Below are 24199 nucleotides of genomic sequence, written 5' to 3' on the forward strand. Positions count from 1 at the left end.
CCATCTGCATTAGTTCCACCTGCTCACATTTGGCCTTGAGGTGCTCCAGTGCTTATAGTTATTGAGGAGGAAGTATTACCAATTCACACCGATTATGGTCTGCCGACAAGGAAATCGAGGATTCACTTGTATAGGGACAAGCAGAGAGACCAAATCCCTGAGTTTGATGATAAGGTTAGAGGGGGTGATAGTGTTGAACGCCGAGCAGTAGTCATTTTTTAAATAAACTTTGTTCAGAATAAAATTATGTTCAAAACAAAAACTGCAAAACCACTTCATACATTCTCAGCGCCTATACATTCAATAGTGTCACACTTGGGCTATTGTTCACTTTACAGAATACCTCTGCCACTCATGTAGCTCCCTGGGGTGATATTCCTTCCCTTGTTTGAGGGATGGCCTCACTAGCCTCTGTCCCTCAATGTCCAGTAGCAGAAGGACTGTGGTCCTCTCCCACAAAGATTCCAACCATCAGTGCGTCCTTCAACACGTCCTTCACCAGACTTCTTAGTCTGGAATGGGCCATCGAATAGGATGGAACTAGTGTATGGATGATTGCTGGTCAGTATGGACCTGGTGGGCTGAAGGGCCTATTTCATTGCAGTATCTCAAAAACTCAACAACAAAAGCATCCACATGTGCATTAGTTCCACCTGCCTTAAGAAGACAGCATCTATCATCGTGCCCTCTTCAATGCCAAGCAAGATTTTCATTCGCAAGAAATATTTTAATTGTATCTGTACCTCACCGCACTTGTGCACTCAGTTTTAAATGGCCTCCCCTTTATTCATAGACTTTGGCCCCAGGTTCTGGACTCCCCCAACATTGGGAACATTTTTCCTGCATCTAGCTTGTCTATTCCTTTTATAATTTTATACGCTTCTCTAAGATCCCCGCTCATCCTTCTAAATACCAGTGAATATAAGCCCAGTCTTTCCAATCTTTCCTCATATGACAGTCCCGACATCTCCGGGATTATCCTTGTGAACCTACGCTGCACTGCCTCAATAGCAAGGATGTCCTTCCTCAAATTAGAAGACCAAAACTGCACACAATACTCCAGACGTGGTCTCACCAGGGCCCTGTACAACTGCAGAAGGACCTCTTTACTCCTATACTCAAATCCTCTCATTATGAAGGCCAACATGCCATTAGCTTTCTTCACTGCCTGCTGTACCTGCATGTTTGCTTTCAGTGACTGGTGTACAAGGATACCCAGGTCTCATTGCACTTCCCTTTTTCCTGACACCATTGAGATAATAATCTGCCACCAAAGTGGATAACCTCACATTTATCTACATGAAACTGCATCTGCCATGCATCTGCCCACTCACTCAACCTGTCCAAGTCACCCTGCAACCTCCTAGCATCTTCTTCGCAGTTCACACTGCCCCCCAGCTTTGTGACATCTGTAAATTTGCTACTGTTACTTTTAACTCCATCATATAAATCATTAATATATATTGTAAATAGTTGCAGCCCCAGCACCGAGACTTGTGACACTCCACTCACCACTGCCTGCCATTTTGACAGGGACCGGTTTATTTCCGACTCTGTTTCCTGTTTGCCAACCAATTCTCTATCCATGTCAATACCCTACCCCCAATACCACGTGCTCTAATTTTATCAAAGGCTTTCTGAAAGTCCAGATACACTACATCCACTGGCTCTCCTTCATCCATTTTACTTGTCACATCCTCAAAAAATTCCAGAAGATTAGTCAAACAGGATTTCCCTTTCATAAATTCATGCTGACTTGGACTAATCCTTTTACTGCTATCCAAATGGGCCATTATTACTTCTTTAATAATTGACTCCAGCATCTTCCCCACCACCGATGTCAGGCTAACTAGTCTATAATTCCCTGTTTTCTCTCTCACTCCTTTCTTGAAAAGTGGGATAACTTTAGCTACCTTACAATCCACAGGAACTGATCCTGAATCTATAGAAAATTGGAAAATGATCACCAATCACGATTTCTAGAGCCACTTCCTTGAGTACCCTGGGATGCAGCCCATCAGGCCCTCTGAATTTATCAACCTTCAGTCCCATCAGTCTACCCAATAATATTGTTTGCCTAATGTAAATTTCTTTCAGTTCCTGTCTCCCTAGATCCTCTGTCCTCTAGTACATCTGGGAGATTGGTTCGGTCTTCACCGAGGAAGAAACAACCAAAGTACATGTTCAACTTTACAATTCCATCTTTACAATTCCTCAATTCCATCCACAGCGACTCTACATCGTCAGTCCCTATGTCACACCTCGCAAGGGACTGAATTTCATCCCTCACCAACAGAGCTACCCCACCTCATCTGCCCACCTGCCTGTCCTTTCCATGGGACGTATAACCCTGAATATTCAGTTCCCAGTCCCGATCCTCCTGCAGCCATGTCTCGGTATCTACCAGTCTCTAACAGCCTCAAACTCATGCACTTTACCTCTTATACTTCCCGCATTCATATATAATACTTTTAATCTATTACTCACCTCATCTTTCACATCGATTCCTATTTCACTTAGCCATACTCTCCTATGCCTTTGTGAGCTTTCTGTCCAGTTAATTCTGGTGTCTTATACTCTTTCTTTCTTCCGGTATCTTCGGTGCAACGATCTCGCTCTAGGTCTTGTTCAGGAAACTCATTTTCCCGGATGATCCTGATGTCATCCAGTTGCCTCTCCAGTGCCCCAACAGTCCTTTAGGAGCCGAACCTGGACACACTTTCCACAGTTGTAGCAGCCAGAGGCACCAGCGGTGTCCCTGACTCCCCACATCCTACAAGCATCACACTGAATCAGCTTACCTGTCATTTCTTCACTGGGTCTCACCCTCTCCAACTTTTGGCATAGTCTCCTCCCTCAGCTTCCTCGTCGAAGACTCTGGAGCCAAAGACTCACACTTTTCTCACAAGGAACTTCCCTCGGCAAGGCCACTAGGTTAATTGGCCTCTGCAGATTTTCCCAAGTGCACAAGGAGTGGATGAGTAAGTGGGATAACATAGAACTGGTGTGAACGGGTAATCAATGATTTGCATTGATTCGGAGAGCCACAGATATAGGCAACTTTCTAGTTGGTGGTGCAAGCCACAAGATTATCCATGTGTCTAGTGCACTGGTAATAAATCCAGATGCCGCTAGCTAGCAAACCTTGCGCAAAAGGAAGCACAGGGACTGATGGACAGACTGTCTCATTTTGCAACTGGATCTGACTGACAATTAGCATAAGACGACTGTTGTCATGGGTCACTCCATTCCCCCCTGAAATCGCCCTAAACACCACTCCGCTGGAAACTGTCAACTAACTTGGATCTACAGTGACTCTCTGGATGAAGAAAGCAGTTCACGTCTAGGAAAGGCAGCAACCACCTTCAGGAGGCTAACCATGGAAGAACAGGAAACTCACAATCAAGACCAAGGTAACTGTCTACAAGGTGTGCCTCTTGAGTATGTTACTGTACAGCAGTGAAGCTTGGAGGAATTACCCACACCAATACATTGAATATTTTTATTTCTGCTGTCTTCGTCACATCGTGGGAATTTCTTGGCAGGATAAAGTCACCAATGTCCTCTCCCTGACCAACAAGCCTAGCATCCCTGTGATCCTCAAACAGATGTGTCTCTGCTGGCTTGGACATGTACACAGGATGGAAAAAGAATGTATCCCCCAAAGATGTGCTATGTGGGAGGTTGTCAAAGTACAGAGGCCAAGAGGAAGACCAAAGCTTCACTACAAGGATACGATTAAGAGATCTGACAAATTTTAACATTGGCACTGAAAACTGGGAAGCAGTTCCTGATGACTAGGGATAGTGGAAAAAGGACCTCCAGGTGGGTGTGAAGCACTATCACAGCATACGGTTCAAAAACCTGAAGGCCAGGCGCCAACTCCACAAAATAGTCAACGGCAAGAGCAACACACTCCCCAATCCAACCTCTAGACACAGCTTCACCTGTGGAAGCTGTGGCAGGGTCTCCCTGTCAAGGCCTAGTCAGCCACAGCAGGAAATGCAACCACAGCTGAAACATTCCCCTCTCCAAGCAGGACAACATCAAAGCCGCACTATCATCTGACACAGATAGACGAATGCTAATCATAGGCAACATCTTCTATGCAGCAAATGCCCTACCTGAGAAGGAAAAGTCAGTTGTAATCAAAGTCAGTTTCAACAGCAAAACAGAATGAGATGAATACTAGCAAAATGAGAAAATCACAGGAAGGTTGGGAGCAATTGAAGTTTGTAGAGTTGTGAAACCTGGTTCTCCTACCCTTTCCCATTTCCTCAGGACAGAGACCAGCCTGGCTCAAGACACTGTGGAGCTTGTGGGCAAGTTGGTGTCGAGGGAATTTTTATTTGTCCATGTAGCTTAGTTTTTACTGCTGGCAAACAAGATTCAAAATAGAAACGGCCAGAGCAAAATTGACTGAATTTTTGATTTTATTACTGAAATGTGTGCTGGCATTTCAATATAAAAATCCCAGGTCTGAGATTCACATCATTAAATTGAAATAACTGCATACCGTACAGAATGCTGCAGCAATCTCAGGGTTTGGTGCCTTAATACACAGCCTTGGCTTCACCTTTAAATACCTTTATAAGTTATTCAATAATAATGCAGTTTATCATCTTTGGCATGAGGTTCAGTGGCACTAAAATACAGCCGTGTCAGATACAAATACTCATACAAAATATATTAATTTTTTTTTGTTTTTTTTTTGCTTCACAATATTTTTTTGTAAACAAAGTACATGTGAATTCCATCACAGAGAGAAGGCAATGGCCAGCAATTGCACATTATATGGAAAACATCAGCATGTAACAAGCTGGGCAGTTCTACCTGCAGAATGAAGCAAGTTGCCCTTTGGCATCGCTGAATTTGTTCTCATATGACCTGCACCTACTTGTGTGGCGGAACATTAGACGCTAATCCAGATCTCCTCGTCATGGATTTTGCTGCAATGAATGTCCGTAATACTTTAGGTTACAGGCCGAGGCATCTTCCCTGCAGGCTATTTGACCACAGGTGGCATGACATCCTATTCACAGCCTGCACCTGTTCCCAGAATGAGTCAGTGGAGTGTTCTTGGCCCAAGCTCAAATTCACCAGTGAATGATGGGGCAATTATAAGTTCAAACCTTGGCTGTAACCCTGACAGTCCTACAATCAACTTTCTCGCATTGTTATTTGGAAATGATGAATAGTCAGTGTGGCAGAAACCAGCTGCCAGTCTGTGGCCCAATTCTGCCTTACACTTTTGTGCTCAGCCATCTCCATCAGGGTAAGAAATGGTGGCTGCACCGAGGGAACAGCAAGATGGTGCATACACCAGACCCACTCAGAACCAGGTGGTGCAGGGCAGGGAACATTGATGGAACTGTACCAACACTCCTGCTGTTCATACACCAATATTGACATGACATCTGATAGGAGCTCATACGGTATGAGACAGGCAGGGTGATGAACAGGGCCATTTCCTCACTGCTGTGCTGCTCATTGTGGCCAGTTGTAGGCTGTGACCCACTGCTGGGGCAATGGGGGCTCGGTTGTAGATTCTGGGAGGGCCATTTTGGAACAGAATTACGTGGGCACCATTCTGTTAAATGGTGTGACTGAAGGAGAGTGAGAGGGTTTAAACCTGACACAATCAGCACCCCATGACCTCACTCTCGTCGCTCTCCCATCTGGATTGCTAAATTAACCATAGATCCTCTAAACACTCGTGGTTGAAATAGGGAGCTTGAGGGGCTCTTAACTCCACAAAAGATCTGGAAGTTTGCTTGGAGACTCCTGCACCTGGCAGCCACCAGAATTTCACCCTCTCTTTTAAAAATGCGTTGTTTCATTCAGAAAGGTGTGGATAATGTTGTATTTCCAGGAGTAATGTTACCTCTTTGCACACACACGAGCTTTCATTGACATATTACAGTTGTGGGAGAGCCCCATCACCTGGGCATTCCTGCTACGAGTTGCGGAATCTCCCTGTGCCCATGCCGACATGCAGCCCAGGGCAGTGTGGACCTGGTGAAGGGGGTACTCCAAGCAGAGTACAATTAAAGGGAGAACTACCCAGTCACCAACGGAAATCTTGGGATCAATGCAAAGTGAGTTGGAACTGAAGTAACAATCAAGGCTTGCCCGGAAATTGCAGAAAGAAAGAAGTGGAGGATGGTAAGAGGGAGAGAGACCGTGCCCATTGCTGGCAGAAATGGCGCAAGAGGTTTAGTAGATGTTTTTAGTCACTGCAGAGTTAGTGCAATTGCACAAAGTCTAAAGCTGAAACAAAGAGCTTGTTAGAGATTAATTTACAGCTTTATGTACAGTATATATTACGTATAGCACAGTTTAGTGCTAGATATTTGTAATTATATATATTAATACTGCTGTGAAGCTTGTATGCTTGGCAGTTGGATGCAAAAATACTGACTTCTGCAACACCAAAGGGTCTGTCACAGGTTGGAGCTTCACAGCAGTTTGAATAGTTTGGATTAGTTTACGAGTGTCTCCTGCCACTCAGGGAAGGCTCGCACATGGCACAAAGACTAGCTCAGCTCTTCTTGTAGGTATAACCATCAAATGAACACGGTGTTATAGCAGCTTATGGATATGATGCATTGAAGGCCACATCTCCCTCTCCCCCCAAAATAAAATCACATTCCGTCTCCGCAGTTTTATGCAGGAATTGTTAATGTTTCCTTTGTTTCTGCCCTGGTTCCACATTCTGATAACTTGGTAGAGGGCAGTAAAAGGTTTTCCAAATATGGAGGCCTTTTTATTTCACAGAAGTCCTCTGTTTGCTGTCAGAAGTCCTTTTCATATGAGAATTTCCACCATCTCAGTGTCTGATGATTCTGCCTTTCTGATAATGTTGGGGCTGATCTGCTTCAGTGACTGCACTGGATCTGTGGATACAAAACGCACAACGGGAATCCTCATTAGTGCCTGTAATCATTCATTCCCGTCCCTTCCTTTCACCATTCCGGATTTCTGGACCGCCTCATCCCACATAAACCACTGAGCTGGGACTACTTGAAATAAATCCATTCTGAAGAGGTGAGATATGGAAATCAACGTCTTCCATTCTAGACAGAAAGGCACTTACCGACTCCCTCAATTTACGCAAACGCTATCCTTATCTCCTTACCTAATGAGTTGGCCGCTCGTGAGTTGACCAAAGTCTCGTCCTGCGAGCTGCCCTGGGCTGACCGCACTGCATCGCCCTCTTTTTCGGTTTGTGTGCTGCCATCTCGGCTGCCGTGTGTAGTGTGCCCCGACACAGGACGGGGCTCCAGGACAACTCTCTGATCCTCGGTACACTCTTTGCTTCCGATACCTGAAAGACAGAACAGTCCACTCAACATCAAGCCTTCCATTCCCACACTTGCTACAACCGGGGCTAATCTTCCATTGGCTAATGTTCTCCAGCTCTACTATGAACAACTCCACTGATTGTTTCAATTGATGTTTCTAGGTCATGTGGTACGAGCTCTTTTAAACAGTCCAAGCAGACGTGAAAGAGATTTAGGTCATGGGCTACTTTGCAAGAGGCTGTGAAGCTGGTCAAGCAGGTGACTTATTCGAAGGGTGGTGGACCTCGGCTGAACTGGCAAGCCAGCCGAGGCATCATGTCCTTCAGTGTACTCCATCAAACCTGCCTTTTATTCACCAGCCTTCCTGTACTTTCCAAACCAGTTGGCTGATGGATGTCCTGCTCCCAGTGATGTTTAGAATTAGTGCAAGCTTTCTACTTCATGCGAGGAATAATTCCATTATTCCACATCCATTTAACAGCTTAAAGGGATTTTGTAAGGGAATAGAAGAAATAGATTCTGGTGAGAGTAACCAAGGAGGCCATCTTCAAGTGACAACAAACTAATAGTATTACAGGACTTTTAGCCAAATTAATAACAAAGTTGTGTGTTGATTTTTAGTTTAGTACACTTTAGAGATACAGCCGGGAAACAGGCCCTTCGGCCCACCAAGTCCATGCCTACAATCGATCACCCGATCACATTAGTTCTATGTTATCCCACTTTCTCATCCACTCCCTACATACTAGGGGCAATTTACAGAGGCCAATTATCCTACGAACCAGCATATCTTTGGGAGGTGGGAGGAAACTGGAGCACCCGGAGGAAACACACACGGTCACAGGGAGAACATGTAAACTCCACACATACAGCACCCGAGGTCAGAATCGAACCCGGGTCTCTGGCGCTGTAAGGCAGCAACTCTACCGCTGCACAACTGTGCCACCCTAAATACCTGAAGCTGGCTAGCACGTCAGTGAAAAGCTGTCTCCATTTATGGCAGAAGATTTGAACACACAACCTTCCACACAGGGCAGGTATGCGGCCACTGACCCATGGGAATGCCATAGGTGAACCAGTTCCAGGGGAAGTAACCAAAGCTCTCTGGAAGTGATTTACCTGAGCTGCCTCTGGTTGTTTTATCCAGGCACCTGTCACTGGTCAGCTGGCTGGAGGAGGCAGTCGAAGACATGCCGGCGGACAGAGCGATGGAGGGCACTGAGCGAGCTGGCCGCAATGCCAGCTGCTCCGGCTTCACCTGGTCCCTTCTGGAGCGTTGTTGGAGGACCTTGATGATAGCATCCTTTTCCAGGATCTGCGCATGCAGGGCCTTAATCCTGAAGGCAAGAGGAACCACCAATTATTCACAGCTCTCCAGACTTTGCACCAGCATCTTTATCTTAAAGTCCATGGGCTTTTGCAATCGTTCTAATTCCTCATAATAAGAAAACCTCTCCCAGGCCCCTCTCAAAGCAGCAAACCCAGAATGAGTTAGCTACCGAGAAAGGTAATGATTGCATGGGTTTAGACTGAGGAAGGGAGGGATTTCACACAACAACGGTCACAGGGAGATGAGGGTGGGTGGGGTCTCAGTCAACGAGAGTCAGAGGCAGAATGTGGGACAGCCTAATTCAGTCACCATGAACAGGTGCAGGGACAGAAGCACAAACTGTCTTGGGCGAGTGGTCAGACAGAACGCAAGGTGACCGGGCACAGAACAGGTACAGGTGAGGCCTGAGGAAAGGCAGTTGGGATACAGCAAGACCAGGTACAGTCAGATTGGCTGCAGACTGACCTTGTACAGGCAGAGCCGGAGAGTAGATGGGGCCGGGGAGCAGACAGACCGGGTGCAGACAAGACTGGTACAGACAGACCGGGTGCAGACAAGACTGGTACAGACAGACCGGGTGCAGACAGACTCTTGCTATGGAGGACGTGCAGCGTAGGTTCACTAGGTTAATTCCCGGAATGGCGGGACTGTCGTATGTTGAAAGGCTGGAGCGATTGGGCTTGTATACACTGGAATTTAGAAGGATGAGGGGGGATCTTATTGAAACATATAAGATAATTAGGGGATTGGACACATTAGAGGCAGGAAACATGTTCCCAATGTTGGGGGAGTCCAGAACAAGGGGCCACAGTTTAAGAATAAGGGGTAGGCCATTTAGAACGGAGATGAGGAAGAACTTTTTCAGTCAGAGAGTGGTGAAGGTGTGGAATTCTCTGCCTCAGAAGGCAGTGGAGGCCAGTTCGTTGGATGCTTTCAAGAGAGAGCTGGATAGAGCTCTTAAGGATAGCGGAGTGAGGGGGTATGGGGAGAAGGCAGGAACGGGGTACTGATTGAGAGTGATCAGCCATGATCGCATTGAATGGCGGTGCTGGCTCGAAGGGCTGAATGGCCTACTCCTGCACCTATTGTCTATTGTCTATTGTCTAATTACAGGCAGGGTTGGGGGCATATCATCCAGGTACAGTGGAAACAGACAAACAGTGCGCAGACAAACTAGGTACAGCTGGGGCTGGGGAGCAGACAGACTGGGAAGAGACAGACAGCGTGCATTAGACCAGGTACAAGTAAGGCTGGAGAGCACAGCCCCGGTAGAGACAGACAAGATACAATTAGTCTAGGTACAAGTAGGGCTGGGTAGCCGATAAATGAGCGTCCAGGCTGGTAATCAGCTTAATGAGGGTGAAACCACCCTGGGTAGCCATGGCCCCAGAGTTGGACGTTCCCACCATTCAAGTCTCATTCATCCCACGCTGATTGGTCCCTACCGGTGGGCCCTGGAGGATATTTTGTGCATGAGATGGGGTAGATTTATCCTCATAGCATCATGTCCAACCCTTCCCTGCACCCCAAACACTGCCTCAGGCAGCCTCTTCCCATCGGGTGCTGTCCAAGATGCTCCTGGTTCACCAATCCCAGTTCTAAGCCCAAACCCAGGCCCCTGATCCCAGCCCCATCCCGGTCGGTCCCTGGCCCCATCTCTGTTGATCAGTACCTGCTCTCCATCTCCTGGTGCCGATGGTTAGTCACAATAACCTCCCCATTCTCGTAGTAAACTCGCTTCTCCAAAGAGCCCTCATTGAAGCTGCTGTTGGGTGAATGGTGGGGGGAATGGTTTATGATTGTGGTATCCCTGCGGAAATAAAGAAATCATTTAGTTCTCCCATTGACAGCAGCCCAGATGCTTCCTGAGACTCTCGTCCTGGACACGGGTCTCTCCTCAAGATATGAGCTCCCTCCCCCCCCCCCCCCCACGACACACGGGGCTCTCCCCCCTCCCCCCCCACGACACACGGGGCTCTCCCCCCCCCCCCCCCACTACCGACATGGGGCTTTTCCTCCTCCTCCCACCAGACACGATATCCCTGGGACACTGGGCACTTCTCGGGACACTAGGCAGTTACTAGGTTACAAGGCTCTACTGTGCTGGGATATCTGAAATAATGCTTTTTGAAAATTTTAAACTTCAACATCCATCTGCCATTCCTACCATTTCACGGAGGGTCTGCTCACTTTAAACACCAGGGCAGCAAAATAAACTGGTGAGAAATCCAAGAGCAGGGGTGTATAAACCCACGTGTTCCCTGTGACCCTGCAAGGTGTATCTCTAGGGGAGAGGGGGAGGGATATATCCAGGACAAACCCTTTAATGTATCTGATCCGATTTGTTAAAGTGAAACAGCTGGGAATGCACAAAGGTACCTCTGGGTGGCTGCTGTGGCAGCTGCATCCATTGCAAACTGCCGCATGGTGCTCTCCTCCAGATACTTCTGTTCCCATTTGGTCATGTCAGCTTCCAGAGCCAGGATCCTCTCTTCCTTCTCACGGAGAAGCTCCATCAACGCCGGTGCACTGTACTCTGCAGCTCCAGGGTTCTGGGCTGTTGCTTGTCGCTGTGGGGAGAACCCTGCATTAAAGCTTTCTCCGGATAAACAAGCAGTTTGTCCCTTGCCACCTTTGTTAAATGCTGAAAATACCGTCAGACCTGATCCACGGTGGGACTGTCAGAAGGGTCAGGTCACACACAGGCAGAGCCTCGAGTGCAGCTCCCAGAGATTGCTGCAGCACCAGAGAGCCAAATACTCCAATGAGCCATGAAGCTGAATGCTGTTTGTCCTCCGTGGCGGTTGCAAAATAATCACAGTGCCATATTGAAGGATGTTATTTTTCAACTGGGCAATATTTATCCATCAACAAATAGGTTGTTATTGTAGGGCTGCATGTGGGAACTTTCTCTGCACAGTGACAGAAATAGGCCACAGCCCAACTAGACACCCAGCAACCCTCCCTTCCCTCCATGTCACTATCAGTGTAATGCCCTCGCCCGACATAAGCTTTATGCAAAATCCCATCAATGCACCTTAATGCTCATCACATTCTCTCTTCTTGCCATTGAGCTCCACGCTATAACCACTCTGGCTTTTTCCTCAACACCCTGTTTGATCTCATGGCAACACTTATATTGATGGCCTTTGGCTCTGCTCTTCCTCACAAGGGCAAACAGTCTCTGAATGCTTCCTCCGTTCACCCTCTTCTGGGCAGTTCAATCTGTCAGAGCTGGTGTTCTCCCTGCACTGTAAACATCAGTCCAACTGGCTGCGACTCGTCTCCGGAGGCTCCGGCGCGGGCCGCGTGGACGTCGGAAGCCCGCAGGCCCCTGGATGGGGGCCGACATCGGGAGCTCCGGCAACGGCAGAGGCAGCGTGTTCGCCCGCCCCGAATCGCGCGGCTTGGGTCGGCCCGTCGCGGACCTTTCACCATCCGGCGCGGCCTGAAATAGGCCGTTGACCTTTCACCGCCCAGCGGCGGCTTCAATATCGGGAGCCCCGACCGCCCCGACGTGGCAACTCCAACAGCCTGACCGCGGGACAAGACGGCAGGGAAGAGAAAAAGACATTTTGGCCTTCCATCACAGTGAGGAGGGACTGGAGGAGACTCACTGTGATGGATGTTTCTTTTTGTTTGGTGTTAGTTGTGATTGTATGTGTTATTGCATTTTTATTGATTAATCTTATTGGTCTTATTGTTCAACTGCGGGTAATGTTTCATTTTACTACACATTTATGTGTATGTAACAAATAAACGACTATTGACTATTGACTATTGACTATTGTCCTAATTCCCATATTATTCAAGTGAGCACACTCACAAAACACTTAAGTAAAGCATCCTAAAGACACAAAGAGCACTACATAAATGTCAGTTCTTTCTTTTTTAAGTGACCTTGTGACAAACACAAATGTTATACTTGGGTTCCTTTGAAAACTCCTTTAGAGACTCTGCTTCAAGCAAGATACCCACTTGCAAGGCTTTTATATTGAGTTGCTTCGATATAATCTTTGATAGAACCCGCTCCGCTTGTGATAGTTGACATCTACACACAATGGAATCGTTTTAGTTTAGTTTAGAGATACGGTGCGGAAACAGGCCTTTTGGCCCCCCAGGACTGCACCGACCAGCGATCCCCACACATCAACACTATCCTACACACACTAGGGACAATTTACACTTATGCCAAGTCAGGATCGAACCCGGGTTTCCGGGTCTGCTCGTGCTGTAAGGCAACAACTATACCAATGTGCCACTGTGCCACCCTTACAGGGCAGGGCAATACCATTCCAATCAGTCATCCCATCTGTTGCTCACTTGGGTCCATTGGTTTGCATGGAGTAGAGCTTCAAGACCTGCTGGCTGCTGTCATTTCTTTTGGGCTTGCTCTGAATAACATTTACAAAATGGGGTGTGGAGTTGGCGTTAGGCGGCAGGTTGCCCAGTTACCTGCTGTGTCCGTAGACTCTTCAGTTCCTGTTCCAGTCGGTTCCTCAGCCGCAGCTCCAACTGCTCGCGTTTCTCACACGCTGCCTGCAACTGGGCCAGAGCATGCTGCAACTTCTCCACCCTCTCCACGTAGGCTCGTTTCTTCCGCATCTGAGGGAGAGACAGAGAAATGCCTGACATCAAAACCTTGACCATGCTGTGGCAATCTATAGTTATGTAGTTGCCAGAACTTGCTGTACCTCGTCTTCTAGCCGCACGACTTTGGACTGTGTGTTGTTGAGGGCGTGGTCAAGCAGCTGCATCCGCCTGTGCTGATCTTCATTCCTGCTGTACGAAAGGCTTAACTCTTTCCGAAGCTGCTCCTTCTCTTGCTGCTGTTCCCTGTCTGCAAAACATGCACATTCAATCAAGAAAATGCCGCTGGCAATTCATCTCTTACATTCATCAGTCAAATGGTGCCTTTCTCACCACAGGCATCATGAGAATGTAGCAATCTAATCAATGACAATACTGCAAATGATTTCAAGAATACAATTCATTTTCACATGTACCACCCACACTCTGTTAGTTCATTAAAAAGCTCCTTCAGGTAAGGCAAATACATTTTACTTTGACAATTCTATAATTTCTCTAATCAATCCGCCCTGTGATTAGTGTGATCAGATAAGCACTGATCAATCCAATGGCTCCTAATTCCATCTCTGATTTATTGTTTCTACAACTTTCCCCTCTCTGAGGTTGAATTCACTGGTGTCTAATGACATATCTTTACATATTTTTGGAATAAAGGTGTGACATTTGTAATTTTCCAGTCCACAGGCACCGTCAGAATTAAAGGGCTTTGGTTGGGCTGAATTTGGAATATTGCACGTAGTTCTGGTCGCCCCTTTACAGGAATGATGTGGAGGCTTTGGAGAGGGTGCAGAGGTTTACCAGAATGCTCCCTGGATTAGATGGTTTCAACTACAAGGAGAGGTTGGATAGCCTTGGATTGTTTTCTTTGGAGCATCGGAGGCTGAGATGAAACGATGGAAGTATATAAAATTATGAGAGGCATAGATAGGGTAGACAGTCAGAACCTTGTTCCCAGGGCGGAAATGTCCAACACTAGAGGGCATACTACAAGGCGAAAGGGGAAAAGTTTAATGATGTGCAAGGCAAGTTTATTTTTACACTGAGAGTGACGGAGGCCTAGAACGCATTTCCAGGGGTGGAGGTTGAGGCTGATACAATAGTGGTGTTTAAGAGGCTTTTAGGCACATGGAAATACAGGGAATAGAGGGATATGGATCATGTGCAGGCAGATGAGATCAGTTTAACTCAGCATCGTGTTTGGCACAAACATTGAGGGCTGAAGGGCCCGATCGTGTGCTGTACTGTTCTATGTTCTAAGATAGAACCTCCAAGTGAAACCCAATAAACTGCAGAATCTGTAAATTTAAAGCAATAATAGAAAATGCTGGAAAAACTCATATGTGGAAAGAGAAACAGTTAAAGGCCATTCATCGGTATTGGCAAACTTTCTCTGTTCTGATGAAGGGTTCCCAACCCTTGAAAGATTAACCATTTTCCTTTTCACAGAACCTGCCTGACCTGCTGAGCGTTTCCAACATTTTCTGAGAGTGAACAATGCAGTTGAGCACATTAAACCCCAACCACAATGTCCGAGGATAGTCATGACCACCGACCGGTGTTTCTAACTGATATTTTCAGTCATAGATGGTGAAGCCCAGACTCCTTCTACCTCTGCCCCTTCTTGAATTCATACCCAAAATTGTCTTTAACCGGCTACTAACAACGTCTCCCAATATCTTAATCTGACTCCCTGCTAATTTCAGGATGCCATCACTCCTGAGATATACTTTTTTTTTTTTTTTTGGATATACCCGAGATATACCTTGGGATTTGTCTGTAATATTCAAAAGTGTAGATTAATGCACGGTCGTTGTTTTACAGTGGAGATTAGATTAAAGAATGCAAATGACTCCACATCAGTAAGAGAATAGCTCTACGAATGAATCAGGCAGAATCAGTGCTTCAGCCGTTTCCTGTGATAAAATCACCCCCGCTTGACATTGCGCTGCCCACTGACATTTCACAGAGGGCACTCACATATAAAAAACATTCTGAGAACTTTGGCTCCCCAAAATTGCATTCCTTTGAGCAATAAATAGGAAATCACATTGACTTCTGCAGCAATAATTACCATAAGGTTGCAGACACACAAAGCAATTCACTGGTGCAAGTGAAGCCAATGCTCAGCACTGCAACATTCTTCAGCAAGTTTGCAAATAATTGTGCCAAAGCACCAAAAGTCCTGCCTCCTTTATTGTTTATACTAACTCTTCCGCTAAAAGCTCATTGTAGTAATATCAGCAGAAACCAGCATTCCACATCACCTTCCTCTGCAATACTCCCGAGGGAATGACCGAATGACCTTGGTAGGCTCCTAACTTCCTGCTATAAAGTTCTGCATTGAACAAAGAATGTGCTTGAGGCTGAGGGTGGGGGAGGGGAAGCTGCACTGTTAATGGCAGTCATGGGACAAACTACAATCCACGTTCCTCTGACCTACATACTTAACAATCAAATGCATACCACACAACAACCTCCCAGAGCAAACCCAGGTTAACACTTCAGTGCCCATGGCTGCGATTTGTACTGGCATAGAATAAAAACAAGAGGAGGAATGGAATGAAGCCACAAGAGGGTTGGGAATGCAATGTGCACATTGTTTAGCTTTCTGGGAAATTCTTTGCCATTCTGGGGCTGAATACAGAGGGAAGGGTGAACAAACTGAGCAGATGTGGCGTGGCCAGGCCTCGTGTCCCATGGAACTATTCCACAAAGTGAGGCAACAGTATTCCCTCTCGCCGGTCCAACATGAACTATGTTACACTGCAACATCTCCGACACCTGTTCATTGTTCTAAATCACCCTGATTAAAGTGGACATCTAATCACATGGGTCTTTACTGGGACACTCACATTTAGTCTCGTCTTCTGACTGCCACTATAAATCATACAGCACATGAATCTCGGTATTTGTCGTAACAATATAGTGCTGGTGAGGCCATATTTGGCGTATGGCGTTCAGTTTTGGTCACCCTGCTATTGGAAGGATGTCAATTAGCTAGAAAAAGTGCAGAACCGATTTACAAGGATATTCCCAGGACTTGAGGGCCTGAACTCTAGGGAGAGGTTGGACAAGCTAGGACTTTATTCCTTGGAGTGCAAGAGGCTGCATGGTGATCTTTTTGAGGGATAGACAACCATGAAGGGAATAGAGAGAGTAAATGCCCAGATTCTTTTAGTCAGAGTCGGAGAATCAAGAACCAGAGGACATAGGTTTACGGTGAGAGGGAAAGATTTAATCAGAACCTAAGGGACAGCTTTTTCACACAGAAGGTTGTGGGTAAATGGAATAAGGTGTCAGAGGAGGTAATTGAGGCAGATAAAATAAAAGCATTTAAAAGATATCTGGACAGATACATGGATAAGAAAGGTTTAGAGGGATAGGGAACAAATGGATTGGTGGGATTAGAGTAGATGGGGCATGTTGATCGGCACACGCAAGATGGGCTGAAGGGCCTGTCTTGGTGCTGTCTGGCTCTGTGACTAGTGTTTGAGACTTCAACGTGGCCACATCCGTTGATCTATGCCTGATCATAACGTATGGATCGACACACATATACAAACGCATATGCTAGTTCAAAACCATGAAAGTGCAGGCTGAAAGTGGGGAGGGTGTTTCAAAAGGTTTTTTCTTCTTCTTCTTGCGTTTGAGGCAGCAGAAATTATGTAACGCCCTCCAGGCACTGTAGCCAGTGCAATGTGCTGTTGTCGAGGGCCGTGAGGTCTACCCCTCCACCAGGGGGACGGAGGACAGTGCAGTCGAAAATGACGTGCTGCGCTGTTTGCTGGTCTGCTCCACACATGCAGGCTGCTGATGAACGCAACCCCCAACGATGCATGTTGGCGTTGAACCGGCCGATCCCTGTGCGGAGCCGGTTCAGGGCGACCCGTTTTTCTCATGGGATTAGTGTAGATGGGGAAATTGACAGCATGGACCTGGTGGACTGAAAGGCCTGGGCCTGTGACTCAGTGACGCATTCTCGTACACAGGCAATCACAGAGTGCAGATGTGACTCTGCTTGTTCACTCATCAGGTGAGAATGTCTTGTTGGTAATGTGGTTAATAAAAAACATTCCCTTTAAGCTGCGCTCATTGAGCATGACAATTATTCAGCCGTAACTAACAGAGTCACACAGTGTGCTGTTCCCAACTAATGTTGCACAATTGTCACAAACGGGAACCTGGGCATAACCTTGGCAGGCACCCAGGGGCAGGCTGGTGGGAGGGAAGCCACATGAAGGGGGAAGACAGGAATCTGGATGGGGTTCGCATCAGAAGTCCAGCAGAGAAGTGGGGAATTCATTAAGGACCATCTACACAAAGCAGTAGCATGTTCAACTAGGCACGGGCAGAGATGCCCACGTAAGTGCAGGAAGGCACAGCACCCCATCCCCACCTGGGAGTGAAAGTGGCAGGAAAACCTCACCATAAACCCACATATATTGCCACGCATTTCCAAACAAATTATGCTCCCCACGTAACCAAAAACACCTAACATATCATATGAGACTTTCAAGAAGGCCATTCAGCCCAATGAGTCTGGGCTAGCTCAGAGAGCAATCCAATTCCAGACTAACCTTCCCCGCACATTAATCCCACATTCCCAACAACACACAGCCTGCCATGTTATACACTTGGGGGGGGGGGGCAAGATGTGCAAGAGGTACAGAAGTGTGAAAACGCACACCTCCAGATTCAGGGACAGTTTCTGCCCAGCTGTTATCGGGCAACTGATCCATAATTTCAGCGACTAGAAAGCTGTCCTGAGTTACTATCGACTTCATTGGAGACCCTCAGCCTATCGTTAATCGGACTTTACCTTGCACTAAACTTTATTCCCTTTATCATGTATCTGTACATTGTGTACGGCTTGATTGTAATCATGCAGTCTTTCTGCTGACTGGTTATCTTTTCACTCTAGCTGTAAATGTGACAATAAACTAAACTAAACTAAACTCTATAAGATCACCCACATCATCCTGCACTCCAAGGAACAAAGTCCTAGCCTGCTCAACCTCTCCCTGTAGCTCAGGGCCTCCAGATCTGGCAACATGCTCATAAATCTTCTCTGCACCCTTTCCAGGTTAACAACATCTTTCCTATAAAAGGATGATCAAAATTGAACATAATACTATCAATGTGGCCTCACAAATGTCTTCTACAACTGTGACATAAGGTCCCAATTTCTATACTCAATACTCTGACAGATGAAGGCCAATGTGCCAAAAGCCTTCTTGACTTCAGTGTTATGTATTTGCACTAAATATTGTACCCTTTATCTATCTATGCACTCCGGACGGCTTGATTGTATTCATGTGTAGTCTTATTTTCTGGCTGGATAGCATGAGGTACTGATTGAGAGTGATCAGCCATGATCGCATTGAATGGCGGTGCTGGCTCGAAGGGCTGAATGGCCTACTCCTGCACCTATTGTCTATTGTCATGCAAACAAAAGTATTTCACTGTATCACGTGACAATCTTAAACAAACAAATTTACAGCAACCAATGAACCTACTAAACACTTTGGGATGTGGGAGGATACTGGAGCATCCAAAGGAAATCCATGAAGAAATCCACAGGGAGAATGTGCGAACTCCACACACACTGCACCAGAGATCAGGAATGACCTGGAACCCTGGAACTGTGAGGCTGAACTTGCTGTGCCACTGTGCTGCCCATTGAACATGCCTCATTTCATCGTCTAACCACTCCAGCAATCGAGTTTGGAGCGGCCAATTCAGGTTAGATGGGCAGACTCTTCACTGGGGGACACTCGTTCAAGCAGTGAGAATTGAGGACTTTGCAACAGCTTCATTCTCACTTTTAATATCACCACTCTTTTAGTTCTTGGAATAGATTGGGGATGGTGGGCTTTGGACTGATTGGCTCTGTGTCTTGAGAAGCACTGCTGATTCAGGGACACAGAACCATTAGCCCATCGGTACAGTCACCTTACAGAGGTTTACAAAATCATGAGTGGTGTAGATAAGGTGGATGGACACAGTCTTGTTCACGACAGAAAAGTGTAAAACTAGAGGGTATGTGTTTAGAGAGCTTTTTTAAAAAGGGACTTGAAGGGCATCTTTTTCACACAAAGGGTGGTGGGTATATGGAACAAGCTGTCAGAGGAATTTGTAGAGGTGGGAACAATTACAATGTGTAAACATTATTTAGATATGTGGTTAGTAATGGTTCAGAGGGATGTGGGGCAATAATAGGAAAATGGAGCACAACATTAAGTGCTGGAGGAATTCAGTGAACCCAAGTTCCTTGTGTCGGATTCCGGTATCTGCTGTTTCCCGAGTCTCTGCTCAGTTCCTCCAGCACTTTTGTGTTTTGCTCCAGATTCCAGTAGCTACAGGTTCTTGTCTCCACAGGGAAATGGAACCAGCTCAGGCAGGAACTGTAGTCGGCATTGGCGAGTTAGGATGCGGAGACTGCTGTAGAAGGGATGTTCAGAGGAGAAAATGCAGAGCTTTCGGAGGGTGCTGCCAGGATGAGGGTCTGAGCTATGGGGAGAGGTTCGGTCAGGCTAGGAATTTATTCTTTGGAATGCAGAAGGATGATGGGTGATCTTAGTTTAGTTTAGAGATACTGCACGAAAAAGGCCCTCCTGCCCACCAAGTCCGCGCCGACCAGCGATCCCTGTACACTAACACTATCCTATACACGAGGGACAATTTTACTTTTTTTTCACCGAAGCCAATTAACCTTCAAACCTGTACGCCGTTGGAGTGTGGGAGGAAACTAGAGCACCCGGAAGAAAGCCACGCGGTCAATTACAAACTCCGTATAGACAACACCCCTAGTCAGGATCAAACCCGTGTCTCTGGTGCTGTAAAGCAGCGACTCTATCAGTCCGCCACTGTACCACCCCCTGTATTTGGAGTAGGGAACAATCCTATTTTTTCATTGCTGTGTCTCCACCTTCAATGGTCTACGGTGCTTGTTGGAGAATAGATAGGCTAAATGCAGTCTTTTTACCCAGAGTAGGGAAATCAAGAGCCAGAGAACACAGATTTAAGGTGAGAGGGGAAAGAATTAAAAGGAACCGGAGGGGCAACTTTTTCTACAGAGGGTGGTGGGTATATGAAAGGAGCTGCTGGAGGAGGTAGTTACGGTAAGTACTGTAGCATGTAAAAGACTTGGACAGGTAGATAGGAAAGATTTAGAGGAATATTGACCAAACATGGGCAGGTGGGAATAGTGCAGATGGAGCATTTTGGTTAGTATGGGCAGGTTGGGCAGAAGGGCCTGTTTCCATGCTTTGACTCTATGACAGCTTCCATGCTATATAACTCGATGGCTCAGAAATACCCAGTGTCAGTGAAACTGATTATTTTTTCTGTACGAGAGGGACTGTGCAGAAATTATTTTGGAAGTTAGATCATGGTGTCTATATGGGATCGTGCAAATCATGTTGTGCAAGTGGTCGTGTGGAGAGGCAGGTGCAGCAACCTGTCAAGAAGAACCAAAGTCCTCATGTGCCTCAACCAACAGACTTTGTATATCCCGAGAGAAACATTTTAATGGTTCTTCCTATCTGATTATTAAAACTAATCAGTAACTAATCAGCTCCACGGACAGAAATACTGAGCCCCTTGTATCAACCAAAAAATACGACATGGATCCCGTGCACACAGTTCAAGAAACCCTGGTGGAGTTTAACATTTAGCATGTGGCATGAACAGTTTGTCCACCTCAGGGTCTTTTGAATTAACTTTCCCTTCTTGGTTTTGGAGAGATTCACATCAGCGTGGCAGGTTTTTTTCCAGAGGCTCATGTACCCAGTGGGCAATGCCTGCTCTCCGCTGCCCTCTGATCTCTCCTCAAGGACATGTTAGCAAAGTTGAGCAAATAATTCTGCTCAAGATATGCCACGTGTAACTGCTGCTCTAATTGTTCTGCAGAAAACTCTACCTGTCCACCAACCCTGGCTGCATTATTTCAGAGCTAATGACTGGTGCTTGAGGATCAGCAGAGGAGATTCACAGCAGTCCAAGTCACACGAGGTATGCAAGGAATTTACATTGCTATTATTTTTCACACAGGATATGTTGAGTGCCAAGAGCTATTTGTTTAGCTCTAAGTTCTACCTCAGCTTTTCACTGTTCCTTGTGCAACTCAATTCAACCAAGCATAAAGTGCCACATCACATAACAAAGGAATCAGAAAGAGCCAGCCTTCAATCTGCTCCACTTTTTGTCAAAACCATGATCTTCTACCTCAGTTTCATTTTTTAGCATTATCCCCCTTATCATTAATATTCAGAAATTGATCAGTCTCTGCTCTCGATGAAGTCAGTGACTAATTCTCCACTTTCCTCGAGCCGAAAGAACTTCACTCTAGGTTCATCACCTCTGCATGTAAATGTCTCCGCACCTCATTCGCTAATGACATTCCCCTCATAATTCAACAGCATCTTCAGTCCTAATCTCGTCAGTGCCAGGGTCTTTCTCCCCGAGTCTTGCCTTTAAACATTTTAAGAATGTTATGTTTTGCTGAGATCTCTTCTCATTCTTATCATCTCTAGAGATTACAGTTCCAATCTACTCAATACCTCATGATACAATATCCCTTCCATTACTGAAACTAGTGTAATGAATCTTCCTTGCGCTCACTCTGTGACATTTTTAGGTATGAAAGATTGGGGTGTAGCAGCCCAGAGGCTTACGTTTAGTGCGGTTGGTGACAGCAGGAGGGGAAGGGAGTCGCTTTCTGAAGATTATGAAGTGACAAGATCGCGTCTTCCACAGAAATTCCACTTTGTTGCCTGTTTGCTAGTGGAGTCTGTGCCATGCTCTGAATAATGCTGGAGTAAGGGGTCAGGTCTTCAGCTGCCATCCTTGTAAGTTGACAGTGGGACAGGGTTTCACAGTAGCCTTGGCATGTACCTTCAGTTTATAGAGAGCTGCCATCTTGCTAGCCATCAAGCACCAGGCACCACATCTCACTACTGTCACAAACCCAGATTATTCTCTCCACAAAGTCAGTCCAAGTGTGTCTGCTGGTCCGAGTCAGGGCGTCAATCCAGATGTTGATCTTGTCTCTGTACCGTGTCACCTGGGAGGAGATCTTGCTGGTAATGTGCTGTCCTTTGCATGGATGTCTGTGAAGCTCAAACAGCAGTTGGAATGAATAGGAGGTGGAGGATGGATGAGAAGCTGGGTATCAGATTTCCGAGATGTTCCTAATTCCCCTCTCATCAACATAACTTTGATAAATTCCTTCTAATGATCTTAAATCACTCTGAAAAATATATGGAAAGGATTGCGTTATTTGTGCTGTCCTTTGCACCCAACACATCCACGCCAACTTTGGTGCCCCATCCAAGCTAGTCTATAAACTGAAGGTACATCTGTCCTATATACCTCTCTATACCTTTTCTATCCATGTTCCTGTCCAAATATCATTTAAATGTTGTTATTGTACGTGGAACTACTTCGTCTGAAGAAGGGTCTCGACCCGAAAAGTCACCCATTCCTTCGTTCCAGAGATGTGGCTTGTCTCGACTCCAGCTTTTTGTGTTTATCTTTGGTTTAAACCAGCATCTGCAGTTCCTTCTTATACATACTTCCTCTGGCAGCTCATGCCATATCCCCACCACCCTCTGCATGAAAAGGTTGCCCCTCAGGTTCCTATTAAATCTTTTCCTCTCACCTTAAGATCTGGTGTATTCTCTATCACTGTTCCTGAGATTTTACAGTAGAATGATTTTCTGAAGTTATTGTGAACAAACACGAGTTGGCCCATTCATTGTTGGGTCCTTCACACAAACTATCAGTCCATGTCAATTGTTGGGTGGAATCTTTGTAACCAAATTTCAAGTTTCATATTGGGCTAATACTTCCATTTGTGGACAAAGGTTAGTTGTACAATGTTCACGAAGGTAAGTGAGGTAAGCTTACTTTGAACGATCAACTTGCTGAGAATACTTTGTCCATCTTCCGATGCCTCGCACTCCTTCGTGGTCAGCAGTTTATTGGCAGAACCCAGCTTTTCTATATTGGAAATCCAGAGTATGAATCTCATTGAGCACAGGAAACCAAGCAACAAGTTGCACAAATTACTGGCAAGCTACTTATGCAAATACACACAGCAGCTCCGAGTCACCTCCTGCTCACTGTATTTCATTTAATTAATGATATAAAGATAAGGTAAGCCACAATTTTCCTTTACATCTCACATTCTTTCTGATAAGTTTTAACATTGTCAATGTGCCAGATATTTTCTCCGATTAATTCCTTAAACATCCTCCAGTTTGGTAGAATAAACCACAGTACTGTTTGGACTCCAAAGCACAGCAGGAAGCCAGTCTGGTTCAAATGTACAGTGCAAGGGCTACATAATGTTGAACTGGAATTAACTCCATTAACCCCTTATGGTGTCATTTCTTGATAGTATTAATGCATTTTAAATATGACTAATTTTTATATAACTACTCATCTTAAATATTTTGATTGCATTTGTTGAAATCTTTATCCTGGTGAATGGTTGAAGTGATATCAGAATACAACTGCCTGCAGTTTCGGGTCATAAACACAATCTTGACAATCTTACAATCTTACCTCTGAGATCACGGTTGAAGTCGTGAAGCCGCCGAATCTCTCCCTCCATTTTGTTTCTCATTGTTTTTTCCAGTATCTCACGTTTGGATGATGCCTTCACGAGGTTGTCATAGGCTTCGGAAATCCTCTGGATCTCTCTTTCTAACTGCAGAACAATCACAGGTTGGCAGATGAGTGAAAAGCACCGATAGGTGACATTACCTAGGGTGAAAACCACTCCGCTAACATAACAGAAGGAGAGTGAACAGGCAATGGTCATCACCAAGAAGAGTGAACAGACAGGTATTTATGTTGCTAGTCCAACTGAGTTTCTGAACATTGGTGGCCAAGTATGTTGATGGCATCTGACCTAACGATGGGAAGGCCAATGAAAGTCATGCATTGGTGGTTAAGGCTTTTGTTGGAA

At 45.9% G+C, this 24199-nt stretch overlaps 1 protein-coding gene across 1 annotated transcript in view; it reads right to left on the reverse strand.

The window, feature by feature from the left end:
- Nucleotides 1-4415: 4415 nt before the first annotated feature.
- Nucleotides 4416-24199, reverse strand: part of amotl2a (angiomotin like 2a) — a 31895-nt gene continuing 12111 nt past the window's right edge. The window contains exons 4-12 of the mRNA XM_078410598.1: nucleotides 23794-23938; nucleotides 23134-23226; nucleotides 13329-13474; nucleotides 13090-13239; nucleotides 11014-11204; nucleotides 10307-10444; nucleotides 8424-8641; nucleotides 7139-7327; nucleotides 4416-6896 (exon numbers count right to left, since the gene is read on the reverse strand). Coding sequence (XP_078266724.1) covers nucleotides 6808-6896; nucleotides 7139-7327; nucleotides 8424-8641; nucleotides 10307-10444; nucleotides 11014-11204; nucleotides 13090-13239; nucleotides 13329-13474; nucleotides 23134-23226; nucleotides 23794-23938 — 1359 coding nt within the window. The 3' untranslated portion in view covers nucleotides 4416-6807. The remainder of the gene's footprint in view (nucleotides 6897-7138; nucleotides 7328-8423; nucleotides 8642-10306; nucleotides 10445-11013; nucleotides 11205-13089; nucleotides 13240-13328; nucleotides 13475-23133; nucleotides 23227-23793; nucleotides 23939-24199) is intronic.

This window comes from Rhinoraja longicauda, chromosome 13, assembly GCF_053455715.1.
Source record: "Rhinoraja longicauda isolate Sanriku21f chromosome 13, sRhiLon1.1, whole genome shotgun sequence".
NCBI lineage: Eukaryota > Metazoa > Chordata > Chondrichthyes > Rajiformes > Arhynchobatidae > Rhinoraja > Rhinoraja longicauda.